We start from the raw sequence: 16,006 nt of genomic DNA on the forward strand, positions 1-16,006 counted from the left end.
AAATTCAAAAAATCTCGGTTATTTAATCTACGCTGGACGGGCTTCCTAATGATACCACCCAGAACCATCTACGATGAATATATCGATCGGCCAAACTTGACTGAACAAAAAAACATTTGAGTATTTGGTTCCTTCACCACTAAAGTGGGTCAGAACAAAGATTGAAACATGAATTCAATTTGAGATCGATTAAAATTAAAAGCGGGGAAAGGGAGGAATTAAAAGCGGAGAAAGCAAGCATTGCAAGTCAATTAAGTTAAATCAAGTCAAGGTCCTAGCGGAGAAGTTAAATCGAAAAAGCAAAAGGGAAATGCGATTCATGATATACACGTGAAAGATTTACGTTTCATGGATTGGGCAAATTTTATTTTACATCCTATAAAATATTTTACTTAACACAATTTCACTTCTAATTATATAGAGGTCATTTATATACTTTTGTTTACACTGGCTCCTTGAGTTGAATATCCATTCCTGATTTCTGCTAGAAGTTTTATGTTTTACACGATTTCTGCTCTTGTTGGTTTCGTTTTTTATGTTTTCGTTGTTAGATTGTATGTGGACTGATTGTCAATGGAATAATTATTAGATTGTAGGTTTCAGCGAGTAATTGTTGCCTCGACAGAAATGAAAAGAATTCGGACTTTCTAGTTTTTTTCGTTATATAACTTTCCCTTTATCAAATCTCAAATCTTTTTGTTTGCACAGTTTTACAAGCCAATTCTATTGAATATTAGAACCACAGGTAGCATACACTGATTTTATTTGCAAAATGTAATTTTGCAGTTTTTCCTCGAAAATGGACATAACAGGGAAAAAAGAAGTATGAATTGTTCCATGTTTCGCCATTTTGCTGGAAAAATTACCCAATTTTAGTCGAATTGTTTCCTCTATTGAATATAAATACTATTGACAACAGTTATACGTAGAATCTGATAGTATGCAGCTGTTTATTTAAATACTGCTCATATATTCGATTGAAAAACAGTTTTCACAAAAAAGTGAAAATCTGGGTAAAGTGAGATAGTTTTCACTTTGGATTAATTTTTCGTCTTTGCTATTATATAGTTTATTTCGGAGGAAGTTAGGTTTTCCAAAGAAGATTTTTCTAAAGAAGAAAAAAAGCTACCTTGATTAGTACCGGTCTTATAATATCAACAAAAGGAATTCTGTTTTGTTCAGAGCTCTAATTCTTTTTATCTGCCTATTTCAATATGATTTTTTTTGGAGTAATAACTAATGCTTGAAGCTGGAGAATGCCCACAATCAAAATGAAGAAAAAGGAGTTTGTTCCCAAAACGTCCCCGAGTTTATCCTCTGAGACAAACGCATGGACGTTTTGGGGGCTTCTCTCTCCAATGTACCGTTTTCCTGATGCAGACGGAGTAAAATTAGCTCGGATCTCCTCCGGAGTTTTTAAAAATTTCTCTGTGCACAATAACATTGTATTGGGTTTTTTATGGTACTCTCAAGTTTAAATAGAATAATGAAAGTATATATCTTTTACAATTATTATAATTGAATATAGGGAAAACAAACAGTAGCAAAAATGACTAAAATCGACATCATTCTGCAGAACATCACATCTTTTGGAAAGAATTCCGATAAACAAGAAATTTTCAGAAGAAAGTCTTTATTTTCAGTCATCTATTTTATGCCTGACTAAAACCTGGCTGTCAGATCACCAAATCCTTGAGATTTGAAAAATTGATGGCCATCGAACACCCCTGACCCGCAATAGTGCACAAAAGTAGGCGGATATGCTGTTTATGCCCGAACGGGTTTGAGATGCTAGGTTATGAAAACGCAAAATAATGAAATAAAACTTTTTGTAACAGTGGTTTACATGCTACCCAAAGCCTTGACACTAATTGGAAACCACCTTTAACTTTTTTTGAATCATAATGATATTAATATTTTTCGTGGAGATCTAATATTGAGCACTTGAAAAACAAAGCCGTGCTTTAATAGATATTATTTACTGTAACAACAACTTCTATCTAAAAGTTAAGGACACAGCCACCACCGATCACTATTTAATTTTTTTTAGATTATACCAATTATACAGTATTAACAGACTGGAATTGGAAAATTTTAACAAAGCATTGTAATAAGTATAACGCTAATTTCAGACAATTGAAAAAAGTCGATAAAATTTGTCCCAGAGCAATTGAGAAAAAGTAAACAAGTGTGGAGTATGAAATTCAAAAAAAGATTATACAAAAAGTATGTCAGCGACAGCACGGCACCAAATGGGCATCAATACTATAATATTAGGAAACAACATTGCGCACATTGTTTAGAAAAAGAAACAATTTCACCATAAAAGTTTTATAACCGCCCAGAACAAAGCAAATAACAAAAATTTCTTTGAGATAGTTAATGAGTTGACCCGCTTCTGAACCGAACAACTGAACCTTGTATTGAGTCTAACCAATGTTTTACATCGACTGCCGAAAAAAATAGTGCAAAAAATTTGAAAATGAAAAACAGGAAGGCAAGTGTGATCAAGTTTGCTTATCTTTTTATTTGGTAAATGTGACAACTGGCAAATATGCAAACATTTTCATCATTGGCCGCTATATTCATAAGCGATTGCTATGAAATTAGCATTTTGCTCCTCAAAATTATTTTTGAGCATTTCTGATACCTTAGAGTTGTTAATAAACAGAGCAGTCGAACACAAGAATTTTCTAGTTATTTGAAGAAGTCAATTGTGATTTCGTTATTCAGGTATGGACAAGTATCTGATGCTAATAATTATGAACCGACATCATTATACTATCGGCATTTTATAAAATTTTTGAAAATTGTTTTTATAGGATGACTTGCTTTTTAACTCATATCATCCTAATCTTTTTCATGACAGACAGTTTGGATTCAGAGAAAAGTTGGTTACAACAGAAGCAATAAAATTGCTGGTGGATGTTATCAGAAGCTCTCTTATTAAGTCGGTAATTAAAATCTATGCTGTTTTTACGACCCGGAAAAGCAGCCTTTGATACAGTGGACCATAATATGCTATGGAACAAATTTTATGGAATGGGATATCGTTGTCTGATTAACCAGTCGTCAAAGACTTACCTGACAAACATTTTGCGAAAATTAAAATGGAGGGAGAGAAATCACTTTTTTTGACCCTTACAATGTTGGGTACCTTGAGGATCAATATTGTGACTGCTTTTATTTAGTATGTCGGTGACTTACCAACTGAAGCATTGCATGTTCATGTGATCATAGTTCATGTGATCTGTACGCTGATGACGAGGCATTAACCAGTTTTGACAAGATATACTGTATCAGGTTGCAAAAACAACAGATTAAAAAGAGGAAATACAAGTCCAATTCATCTGGAACAAAATCCAATCAAATGCAAAATGTCTTAAGTATCTAGGTGTTATTGTTGACAACGAGTGTTTCATATTGAGAGACCATATTCAATTTTTGCTGAAAAAAATCATTCAAATTTTATATACTGAGAAAGATTTTTTATTAAAGTCGGATGATATATGCATACAAAACATATGATCAATCAATTATGCAGTAACATGGTTTTGATATATGGGACGGCTAAATACGTGTCATTGATCAACTCTAAAAAAGTTAACCACCTGGTTAGGATTACACAAAAGTAGGATTACAGGTAGGATTACAAAAGTGAATTGTTTCTGTAATTAACCTAAGTTCTGTGTGAAAATTTACAATATGAATGAACTACATCTTCATGAACAGCTGAAAGCTATAATTAAAGAAATAATTATTTTCAAGAAAAGACTCGGCAGTTAGGGTTAGATAGAGAATTGTTCAATTGAGGACAAACTCGAAGAAATCGTGCAAAACATGATAAATTGTTTCATAGAACCACAAGTTGTTACAAGATCATTTCAAATCGTGGGCAGCCACTCTTCGGCATTCTTTAATAAACAAGTCCTCAGGGAAATTTCAATAAACAGTAAATATAATGACAAAACGAAAGTGCCAAATTTTTGTTCGATAGTTTTTTTTAACTATTATTTTTCATTTTAAAGTGCTTTTGTTGAAAATAGGAAATACGTTGCTACCAAGAAAATTTGAATGTTTTGAGTCCGGCCTTAAATAAAGTTTAAAATATATAGGTACAAAATAGTTTAAGTTAAAAGTGTAGGCTAGTCAAGAATAAGGAAATGCTCCGAGAGTTTTCAAGATATTTTAAGGATCAGGGTTCAAAATTCAGGGTTCAAGTTCCAAAAGGTGTTACTAGAGCAAAGAGATAGATAGAGAGACAAAGAGAAAATTTTGAAAATTCTGTTATGAGAATCTCTGCCACGCAACTGATCATTGATAAATTGTTTCATCAAAACGTGTTTTTCTTTTTTTCTCATCTTTGATGATCATTTAGTTTTGAACGATAGAACGATAAAAAATATTTTATGAAAGATCTTTTGAAGCAATGTGAGTTCATGTTGATTTTGTCGTTCTGAGACAGTTAAATAAGTATGTCCAATCAATCTCAAATTGCGTTATGAACGTTTCAAAAAGTTAGCTTTCTTGAATTTTATTCTTGAACTTTTGTAGCGTGAAAGACAATTTTTTTAGTTCTGTAATTTTGAAATTTAAACTCGATTAATGCAATCAAGCTCCGCGTTGTCTTCTTTTAGGGTCATTTAAAGATTTGATTTTATGCATTTCGATTGTCAGGGATGTTCGATGGGATAAAAATGAAGACGTAGATCTTTAAGCTGATAGTAAAATTTTAAAAAGAATTCGTACTTTCAGTTTTCCCATCGCAATGTTTATCTAAACATATCACTCTTGGGGTTTTTCCCAGAATATTTTTATTTAGTTTTAATTTGAGGAATCCATTAAAAAGTTAAATTTTATTGAATTTCATAGTTTTTTTGAAAACTTATCCCTTTTTTTAAAGAAAACCTTGATTTTCAAGTTTTTTCATTTATTTTCAACACAACGATTTTCAAAAACTCTTTTAGCTGCTACCTTTCATGTCTTCCTCGGGCGAATATTTAGGGGCATCTAAAATGACAGAACGAAAGACAGGCTAGCATAGACAGGCTGTCATCATTACACGAGGTCAGAACAAAAAGTGAATAATCAAAGCTGGGCTTAGTAATTCTTGTTCTAAAGTGGAGATGTCTGAAAATACTGAAGTAATCAGAGTAGTTTTCGAAAATCCTTAATTAGATTTTCCGTAGCTTTTTAAATAAGAACCTGCATCATCAAGTTGGTTTCATGCTTTCAGGGAGGATACAGCCACAGGTTGCTTCGCTTGTGGTGTTTTGGTGTGTCTTTGTGTCAGTGAAGTCACCTACAGTCCTGGAGGGCGGAGGTGTTGCTAAAGGGGGTGGAGGCGGAGTTGCCGGTGGATCGGTTGGAGGTGGAACCGGAGCTGGTGGTATACCATCGGGGTCTCGGCAACAAGGTACATTTAAACTTTGACATTTCAATGAATTTATGGATATTTAAGAAAGCAAAATTATCTATCATAGTGTAATTTTCTACATTGGCTGTATACATTAGATTTATGCTTAATTTTGCCGGGTAGCGTTTAGGCAAAAATTTGTTTATTTGATTGTTTTCGGCACTAGCATTTCGGAATTTCGTTTATTGAGCTGTTTCTTTTTTACGCCGTCTAAAAGCACGAGTGAGATAGGCATCAAGAGCATTTGCTTCCAAACGAAACAAAGTTTCAAGCAATTATATTAGAACTGCGGTCTTATGCGATTTTTCGCTTGACCCTCTTAACTTTTCGTCCTCAGAAACGGGATAAACAGGTAAAACCCGGAGGTAATTAAGTTGCTGAAAACCTCTCTGCGAGCTCTACTAGTCTCTAAGCGTACGATTCATATTAGCTGCTGGGAGGACACAATCAGTGCAAAGGGAAGTTCTTGATAGGTTTGACCCCCCCTCTCTCTCTCCCCTCTGCTTAAAATATGAGCTGCAGTAATCGTAAACTTTAATTTGCCATAGCTTTTGTAAAATCGTTTGTCTATAAATCAAGGACTGATAGCAAATCGGAAATTGATTTGAGATAGTGAGATACTTTTTACAAATTTTAATTACCTCAACGCTATACGATGTTTCTTTTACTACGTTTAAATTAATATTTTGATAACAAAAGGAAAGTTAGATATCAGTTGCGCTGATTTTGTTGTCCTGCGTAGGCAGGACAACAAACGAAAACAACTTGAATGACAAGAATTTGAATGACAAGAATTTGCGCTCATTTTGTTGTCCTGCGTAGGCAAAGCTAGAGTGTATGCTGATGTGTGCACGCACAAGCCAAGAGACTATTGGGACTACGAGAACCACATCATAGAGTGGAGCAACCAGGACGACTATCAACTGGTCAGGAAACTGGGAAGAGGGAAGTACAGCGAAGTAAGTTCCCTTCTTATCCTTCTGATAACTCAACTCAACACAACTGAGCAGGCTTTTATCAGCTTGTATCCCCCAGTCCCAAGACAAAATTAGCCATTCGTTCTGTTGCCTTAAGGGTGCATTGCTGTAGCATGCCTAGAGCAGCAGTCTTGGCCAATTATGATATTCTTTTGGCAATGAGTTGTTGCGATTTCGGCCTTAAAGCACACATTTGGAGTGACTCAATTGTTTGGTGGAACATGAATACGAATTTTATTTGTTTGCTCGTGCAAACGAATTGCATTATTGGGGCAATTTTTTTGGTAGTGTCAGATTGGATAATCACTTCATTTTCCTTCAAAGAACTTTCTGAACACGATTATTCATTGGGATTCATAGGTGTACCTGTGTATGTTGGAAATACAATAGATGTGGGAAACCAAATGAAATTGATCTTTTAGGTATTCCAAGCGATCAATGTAAACACAGAAGGGGCAGCAGAAAATGAGACATGTGTAGTGAAAATTTTGAAGCCTGTGAGCAAGAAGAAGATCAAAAGAGAAATCAAGATATTACAAAACTTGCATGGAGGTCCCAACATCATCAAGTTACTGGCTGTGGTCAAGGACCCGATCTCTAGGACACCCGCTATCATTACAGAGTTTATCAATAACATCGACTTCAAGTCCCTATATCAGACACTTCAGGATTACGACATAAGGTCAGCCACAATCCGTACCCAACTATGTTACTTGCATTCATCTGTTTTTTATATCATTGTGCGGTATCGTCAACGACAAGTCACTAAATATACCGGGCACTGCTTTTTAATTTATATGGACGAAATTTCATGTACTGTTTAAGTGCTCTTGAACGAAGTGCATAGCAATTATTGTAAACGTGTTGGTCTTTTTTATGCTAATTTTTTGCTTGACCATTTTGCGCTTTTCTTCTAGAACATTCTTTGACTTCTTAAGTGACTTTTTCACGCTTTCGTTCTTCATTTTTGAGTGATCTCTATTGCTGTCACTCCGAAGTAAAGCTTGTTGCTAATATAAAGTCGATAACAGCATAGCAAGAACAAGGGACTGATAGCCGAGTGGTCAGTGTATCTGGTTATGGATCGGGAGGTCAGTGGGTTGAATCCCGGCGGGGTCAAATTTTTTTCTACGCGGCTGTCGTCCGACATTAGTCGATGTTTAATCACTGTTTTCTTGAGTTCTACTATAACAAAGTTATGTATGTGTTCTAGGATTGCAATTGTCTGAATCCATGAATGGGGAGGATTGTTTTATTTCAGTACGGGTTTCTATAAAATATTGGACATTTTTTGTGTTTAGACGTACTTCTACTCCTTTTCTTTTATTGATCATTTAGTCGGGCTAATGACAGGTTGACTTGGCTTCCTGATGTGTCAGTATAAATTGTGTTCCGCTGCTATTTTACAATTTCACAACTCTAGCTCAATTGTACTAAAAACATTTTGATTTTGCTGGTTTTCGTATCCTATCTCCTTTTGTTTTCATATCACTTATTGTCCTTAATGGCAGGTTCCACTGGCTTTCTATGGAGGATTTTTTAGCTGCGAAGCTGTAAGTTGAGCGTAGCTATATTGCAGTGTTCGTGGGTTTTTGTCGACTCGAGAGAAGTAATGGTGATATATTATTTAAAAAATCGTTGACTTCTGTTTTTAGAGTATGTGTTTCAGAAGTCAAATGCTGCAAAAACTTTTGCAGCAAATATTGAACTTTGCAGTTTTGAGCAATATTTGCAATTTTGCCCTGTTGACGTTTTTAGCAGTTTTGTGAACTGCTTTTGTTATGTCACCAGTGAAGTTTTTTCTTGGTTGAACTTAGTTGTTTAAGTGCTTTAGGCTGCTTCGATAGATTATTCGATTCGATAGATTTTTTAAGTGGTATTCAAAGAAAATTGAATAACTCTAATCAAGTTTTGGCCCATTTTCGTTTAAGATTTTGCCTATTTTTTCTGAATTTGAGCTTTTCGCAGTGGTTTTTCTGGAGCTTTTATATAGGTTTCAATTTATATTGTTACTAAGAGTGGGCACTTCAAGTGTATACATGGCCATTTTTTCAAATAAATTCTGTACATTTATAATTTCTATCGGATCTTTATCCTTGTTTATATTTTTGATTGCTGAATGTTGTTTTTCTCAATAGCACTGGGCTGTTCATTGATCGAGCATCAGGTTACTTTAAAGGTTTGTCTGAATAATTGTGGGCAGGTGGCTTTTTTAAAGCAATTTTGTAATAATTTCTGATTTCTCTGTATGTACCCGTGTCTGTTGTTTTTATCAGATGGTATTTATTTATTGAACGATGACTATCTGACTTGCAATCTGTTTTGCCAGTAGTTTTTTCGTTGTCGCAACTTGTGAAGAAATTGTATCAGATTTTTTTCGAGATATCAATTTTGACTTCATTCATGTTTTTAATTTTCCTCACTAAATGTTTCAAATTGATTAGTGGGTTGTTTAATTGGCTCATTTCTTTCCTTGGGGGATGGCTATGTTCTTTGCTAATGCTTGCTTTGAGTTGGTTCGCAGTCTTCCGACTATGTTTTGTTTGGTCGTCTGACGTTTTTTTCGTTTTACGTTTATGCTCACAGCAAAGCTGAAAAATTTGAATGTTCTGAGTGACTGCAACCTCACATTGACGGCGTTTGCTAAAGTGAAATCACTTATCACTCTCTTTTGCAAGAGTTTTAAGGTCCTTTGCTTGATTAGAGTTTAATCAAACGTGACTTGCCTCACTCAATAATATGACTTTTGCACTTTGAAACCTAAGTTTAATTTGAGTTAATTTAGGGTCAAAGAAACTCATATCTGTGATAAAGTTCCCTAGTAAAAAGGCTTCTGCGGAATGAATTTTAACATACTTAATTAATTAAATTGCTAACGTTTTTACATAGCTTTTTCAGCGGCGTCGATAACTTTTTTTAACTTATATCTCTTTCTATGTTTATTATACGGCGCGCATGTCTATTTCTCAGCTATTCTGTCGCCGGCTATGTTTAATTTGTTGTTGTTGTTTTTTGTTTGATTGTAATTGAGCGAATTTGATTGTCAGGATATACCAGAAGATTTTTTTTTGCATGTATTGGTAATTTTTTGTTTTCTCAGTTCGTCTTATTAATGCGAGGTTGCATAGGTTTTCGTCTGAAACTTAAGTTTATTAATTTATTGGATATGGCCGTGTAGTTCGGCTTTTAGAATTGGGCAGTTCGTCAAAAAAATTGTCACGAGATATTTGTTCTTACGCTTAGTGGTTGCTTTTTGTTCAGCGATCTCAAAATATCAATAGTTACAGAGCTTGTTGGTAAACCTATTCCAGTGCATAAGTAAACTGTTTCTTGAATAGTGGATTGCAGCAAAAGGGGTACATGCAATCTAATAATATAAAACAAAAAAAGGTTGGAATAAAATTGCAGAGAACTGAAAAATATTTGATTTGTTTTCGTTGCATCTTTCTGATCATTTCGTCGCAAAGATTTTTTGTTACGGCCATATGAGGTTATATTTTCTTCAAATCTGCCTTTTTGTTTGTTTGTTTATGCAATTGCAAATGAATTGGGCGTGTGACCTTTTTTTTCGATCTTTGTGGAGCGATTTTTTTGTTCATTTGTTCGATTAAGTTTTTGGTCCCTCGAAACTTTCACTCTCACAAATGACTTCCTCAATCTGAAATTGATATTTTTTTGAATTCAAAGAGATAAGGTCAATGAGTGCTTGTCACTCTAATTGATGGTTATTTGAGAGTAGCTAATAGAAGCAGCAACAGATTCCTAATCAAAATTTAACAGCTCAATGTTTAATAAAAAGTGGTTTCTTTTTTGGCCTGTTTCTATTACTATCTTTTTGAGACTGCAGATCTGCGAAACTATTGTGTTTATTTACTGGCAAATTGCCAGCTATGTTATTTGTTGGTTGATTTTTTGGTCAATTGAGAACATGCCATTTGCTTTCGATTGTGGCAACAGAAAATATAACTTGTTATTAGGTTTTTTATTGCCTTGTAACTTCATCTCAATAATGGCAGGCCACGGAGACCTCTCTGATTAAACATAAATGTATTCAATTAATGATTGAAGCAATTTCTTGGCGTTCTTTAAGATATGGACAATAAAATTGATTGTTGGATTTTTGACTTTTGCCCGCACTTTTGGTTGTCTCCATGTCTCAATTATGTTTTTGTAGAGAAACCAAGTGAAATGACCTAATTTTTGTGAAATTTATTGAGAAAGTTAATCATTAATGGGAAAAAGTGCTGAAATCGCAAACTTGGCTGCAGTCAAATCAAAAATTTATTTCAATACCAACTGGTAATTCTGTTGGGTGACTAATTGGCTTCAATGGAAGGTCTTCGCAAAAATTTAAATTTTGCTTTTAATGATAAAACTAAGGAAAACGATTTTTACACGAAACCAGTAATGATTAATGGAAATCTGTTTATAAAATTTTAGACCAGAGTGTATGCAAAGATGATAGTAACTCTATGATATAAAGCCTATTTTTTCTCTTGTTTTTTTTCGTTGTATACTTTTTGTGGTTACTCTCTGAGGCGCTACTTGATTCGGCGCCAATTTGTCTGATTTTTTTTGGCAGATTAACGAAATATTGGTCCAGAATGATTGATATAGGTTGGCACAAAACGGTTTTAGTAGCTCTGATTATTAGATAAAACGTAATTGTTTTAGAAACTAATTTCTACATTTGTTTCTACAAAGTTGGCCATAAATTCCTCTAATTGTAAATAAAATTACGGTAAAAAAACTCAAATGTTCACAAAAACAACTTCGATAACTCCACAAAACAGACGAAATTCAAATAACCGTCATTTAAACGTAGACTCTTGACGCGCTTTCTGGGTATATCATACAACTTTATACGATGAATAATATCGATGTACCAAATTTGACTGAACGAAAAATAATTGAGCATATAGTCAGAACAACGAATTTGTTTTGTAACATGGCCCTTTTTCACATAGTTGGCGAAATTAACACCTTGGCACAATTTTTAACAGCTTTAATGGAAGTTATTGTTTTTTGTATCATTTTTGTGGTGTTTGTTAAGGTACTACCTATTTGAGCTGCTGAAGGCTCTAGATTTCTGCCACTCGATGGGCATCATGCACAGAGACGTGAAGCCACACAACGTAATGATAGACAAGGAGACCAGGCAGCTCCGACTCATAGACTGGGGACTGGCAGAGTTCTACCACCCCGGACAGGAGTACAATGTCAGAGTTGCCAGTCGATACTTTAAGGGGCCGGAGCTCCTGGTGGATTACCAGCTATATGACTACAGTCTAGGTTCGTTCTTTCTAAATGAAACTCCTGCTGAGACTATCATTTGTTTAAGTCTTGGCACTTAGATCATTTTTCTTTGTTTAACTGTACCATCATAAAGTGAGCCCATGTTTGTCTTGCCTGTTACCGGTCGTACCTTTCTGACGTGTTGTAATTACATGTTGTCATTGGTAGATCTCGGCTTACATGTTGTGGTTTATTTTGCAGATATGTGGTCGTTGGGTTGTATGGTGGCCAGTATGATATTCAGGAAAGAACCATTCTTCCAGGGCCATGACAACTACGACCAGCTTGTAAAGATTGTGAGAGTGCTTGGTACTGAAGAGTTTTATGACTACATCGACAAATATTCCATCGATCTTGACGTCAGGTAAACAATTTAAATCCTCGACCTTAATGAAGTCATAGCTATTATTTGTGTCTCGAATGGAGTGTACCTAAACGAACATCTCAAGTCAAGTGCGCCACTATTTTTTAACTGATAATCAGTTTCAACAAAGATTGAGTACTTAATAGCGTCTATTTGAGGTTCCGTACCGAAACGACCTCTAACCATACCACCGTCGAGCGCTCAACTGGGCATCGTGCGCTTGAATTACTTAATCTGAAAAATCTTTAAGAGCAAGGAAGTCTGGAAAATTATCTGGAATTTGTTTGATCATGAGTAACTTTAATCTGGGTTGGTCTGATCAGAAGTGGTCTTGGACGCACGAAAGTCTGATCTGAGGTGGTTTGCAAGCGCCCAAAAGGCTGATCATGGGTGGTTTGAAGAGCGCGATCATGGATTCAAATATCTTTAACATATCTAAAATATCTTAATGGCCGCAAAGCTATAACTAGAGCTATTATTGGCCTTCTCTTGATTTTTTCCACAATCCTAAGTATCTTTTGAATTGCATTGATGCGCTCTTTTTTTAAGATCTGTTCAATTGTTTTGGCTGTTTCACGTCAATGAGTAGTCAAATTAGAGTGGTGATTTTAGTCGGGAGCGAAAAAGCGAGGCAGTTTTGTGTAATTGTTTCAGTTCAAAGCTAATGGTGTCTTCTATGACTGACACAAAGTTATCAAGTTTTTGAGGTTTGCGAGTTTTGTTTGTTGACTTTGTTGTCTTAATAGCACTTTGTTGTCCCAATAGCACTTTGTTGTCTTAATTTTTGTTTCAATTTGTGTTGTCTTAATAGCCGCCCTCGTATTTCAGCAGGCTGTTATTGCGCGCACTATTTTTTTTTACAATTCAAAGAATTTGATTTGTATTGGGGCTTTCTTGCCTGTGGTTTTTTGTTCACAAGCGGCAATTTGACTTTTATTTTTGCTTTTTATTATTTTTATGAACGCATTTTTCCCAATTCATTGATTGTCATTTTTGGGTCTATTTTTTTTCTTTTAGTCAATGAAAATTCTTTGAATTGTTTCAGGACTTGTCCTGCTGTATTTTTGTCTTCGTCGAGCAAAAAGTTGTTTTGCTTTACCTCATTTTACCACTTTTTCGACATTTTCTAGGCTATTTTAATTTTTTGCTCATTCTGCTCAGTGTTTTTTAACAGCAGTTGCTCATCAAAGCAATTTAAAGTGAACAGAATAAGTATCAAAAAACGAAATCAATGTTGATGCCGGAAAAACCCTAAAAGCCCAAAAGCAGGAGTTTGTTAATTAACAGCGGAATGAAATCAAAATAGTTCGCTCAAAAAATTTTTGTACTTCAATCAATTTTTTACATTTTTTCCGTTCTGTCAATCCTAATAGGAGTTTTGAGAATCAATCTTGGCTATAATTCGGCAATCTGCTAGGTTTTGAAATTTACTTTGAATTCAGATCATTCATGTTTGTTTTGGCAAATCCTATATAATAAACGCGTGAGCTCTAAAATTGGACAAAATTTTTGCATGTTAAGGGGCCTCTCCAAGCGCATGTTTAAGAGCCGCATTGAGCAGCATGGTTAAGCAAACATATCGAGAGAGGTCAGTGGCCTTAAAGGCTAAAAGTAGATGGGTGAGTTTAAGAGGGCTTGAAAGTATGCTCGCCCAGAGGGATGTTTTACTGTGCTGGGTACTACGTGTTTTTTATTTGCTGCCGAACTAAGTTTGAAGTTCTAATTGTAAACGTTTGTTTTTTGCAACGTTTTAGCTCTACAGATTCTGCGCTGTTCTGGAACACTCTTAGCTTTCAACTATGTTTTTCACGCGTCTCATTTTGTTTTTTTTGCGCGATCTCAAATGCTCTCAATCTGACTCAGTTTATTGATACGATAAAAGCGATTGTGAGAAACGGTGGTATATAGTCGTTATAGCAGAGTTGGTAAGATGCTATTCTGAGGGTGGAGAATTCGAACTCGTCTTGGGTAGACATGAAGAAAAGGTCTAATCAACACGATTTGGTCTGTTGTTCGAGAGCAATTCTTGCAACCGGAGTCGGTTTATGTTTCCGTTTGTGTTTTTGGCGGATGAAAAATGGTAATCCTATATATTAAATGCGTCAGCTCTAAAATTGGACAAAATTTTTGCATGTTCAAGGGGTCTCTGAGTGCATGTTTAAGAGCCACATTGAGCAGCATGGTTAAGCAAACGTATCGAGAGTGGTCATTGAACCAAAAGGCTCAAAATAGATGTATGGGAACCGAATCTGGGTAAAAGACTGTTAATCAGGTGTAGTCATCACGAGGCTATGAGGGCTTAGAAGTATGCTCGCCTCGAGGGAGGATTTTTTGACCTGCGTTTTTTAGTAACCGCACAGCGATAGGTGGTTTGTAGTTGTTCTGGTGCAGTTCGTAAGATGGAGGACTTCTAATCTGAATTTTTAAGTATTTTTCTAATACCATTATCCCTAAAATTGCTGTGAAACTAAGTTTTGAGCAGTTTTTAGTCGTATTGTCTAATCTTCCTTTTTTGATTAAAGATCAGTCGTAATTGAGCACAATGGTCAACAGCGCTCCTATCGTAACATGTTTTAGGGCTCCTTAATCATGCAACATAGCGTAATAAGTGCGTTTTGAGACGCGCGTTACAATCCTATATATTAAACGCGTCAGCTCTAAAATTGGACAAAATTTTTGCATTTTTAAGGGGTCTCTGAGCGCATGTTTATGAGCCGCATAAGCTTTGCTCTACAAATTCAGCGCTTATCTAGAATACTCTTCGCTTTCAACTTATTATTTCACTCTTTACTTTTTGATGTTTGCGTAATCTGAGATGTTCGGAATCTGAAATATATTTGTTGATAAGATAAAAGCGATTGTGAAAAACTGTTGTTTGTAATGGTTACCAGTTCGTAAGATGGAGGACTCCTAATCTGAATTTTGAAGTATTTTTCTATTTCTGTTATCCAAAAAATTGCTATCCTATATGTTAAACGCGTGATCTCTAAAATGGGACAAAATTTTTGCATGTTTAAGGTGCCTCTCGAAGCGCATGTTTAAGAGCCACATTGAGCAGCATGGTTAAGCAAACGTATCGAGAGTGGTCATTGAACCAAAAGGCTCAAAATAGATGTATGGGAACCGAACCTGGGTAAAAGACTGTTAATCAGGTGTAGTCATCACGAGGCTATGAGGGCTTAGAAGTATGCTCGCCTCGAGGAAGGATTTTTTGACCTGCGTTTTTAGTAACCGCACAGCGATAGCTTGGCCTATAATTGGCCTTCTCTTAATTTTTTTTTCATTTCATCGTCAAGATTTTTTACGATCATATGATGTCACAACCACTTCAAATCTGCTTTTTGTTAATTCGTTCATGCAATTCCAACTGAAGTGTGTACGTGACGTCATTTTTGGCTCTCAGTGGATCGAGGTTTTTGTTCATTTGCGTGGGTAGATTTTTGGTCACACATGACTTACCTCACTCAAAATGACTTCCTCACTCTGAAATTGACTTTTGTTTACTTTAATTCAAAGTGATAAAGTCAAATTGGTGTGTGTCACTCGAAATAAAGGATATTTTATAGCAGCTAATAGAGGCAGCAAAAATTTAAACAAATTTAAATGATTTTTAATCGAAATATAACGTATAAGCCTTCAATGAAAAGACACATTTTTTTGTTGTCTTTTTTACTGGTTTTTAGACAGCAGATCTACGAAGATGTTGCGGCTTTTTCCTGGCAATCTGCCAGCTATGTTTCTAATTGCTCCCGAACGAAGTTTGAAGTATTCAATGTAAATGTTTGTTTTTTAGCAAAGTTTTAATTGTTAGATTCCGCGCTAATCTACAACACTCTCAGCTCTCAACTGAGTTTTCCACGCTTTACTTTTTGTTGTTTGCGTTATCTCAGATGCTCTCAATCTAAAAATGTTTATTGATAAGATGTTAGCGATTGTGAAAAACGGTGGTTTATA

General features: G+C 35.2%; 1 protein-coding gene across 1 annotated transcript in view; it reads left to right on the plus strand.

Moving 5' to 3' along the window:
- The first annotated feature begins 5,015 nt into the window (after positions 1-5,015).
- Positions 5,016-16,006, plus strand: part of LOC142345014 (casein kinase II subunit alpha-like) — a 29,512-nt gene continuing 18,521 nt past the window's right edge. The window contains exons 1-6 of the mRNA XM_075397098.1: positions 5,016-5,034; positions 5,237-5,416; positions 6,239-6,375; positions 6,816-7,075; positions 11,447-11,685; positions 11,890-12,052. Of these exons, the coding sequence (XP_075253213.1) occupies positions 5,016-5,034; positions 5,237-5,416; positions 6,239-6,375; positions 6,816-7,075; positions 11,447-11,685; positions 11,890-12,052 (998 nt within the window). The remainder of the gene's footprint in view (positions 5,035-5,236; positions 5,417-6,238; positions 6,376-6,815; positions 7,076-11,446; positions 11,686-11,889; positions 12,053-16,006) is intronic.

This window comes from Convolutriloba macropyga, chromosome 8, assembly GCF_964194025.1.
Source record: "Convolutriloba macropyga chromosome 8, txConMacr16.3, whole genome shotgun sequence".
NCBI lineage: Eukaryota > Metazoa > Xenacoelomorpha > Acoela > Convolutidae > Convolutriloba > Convolutriloba macropyga.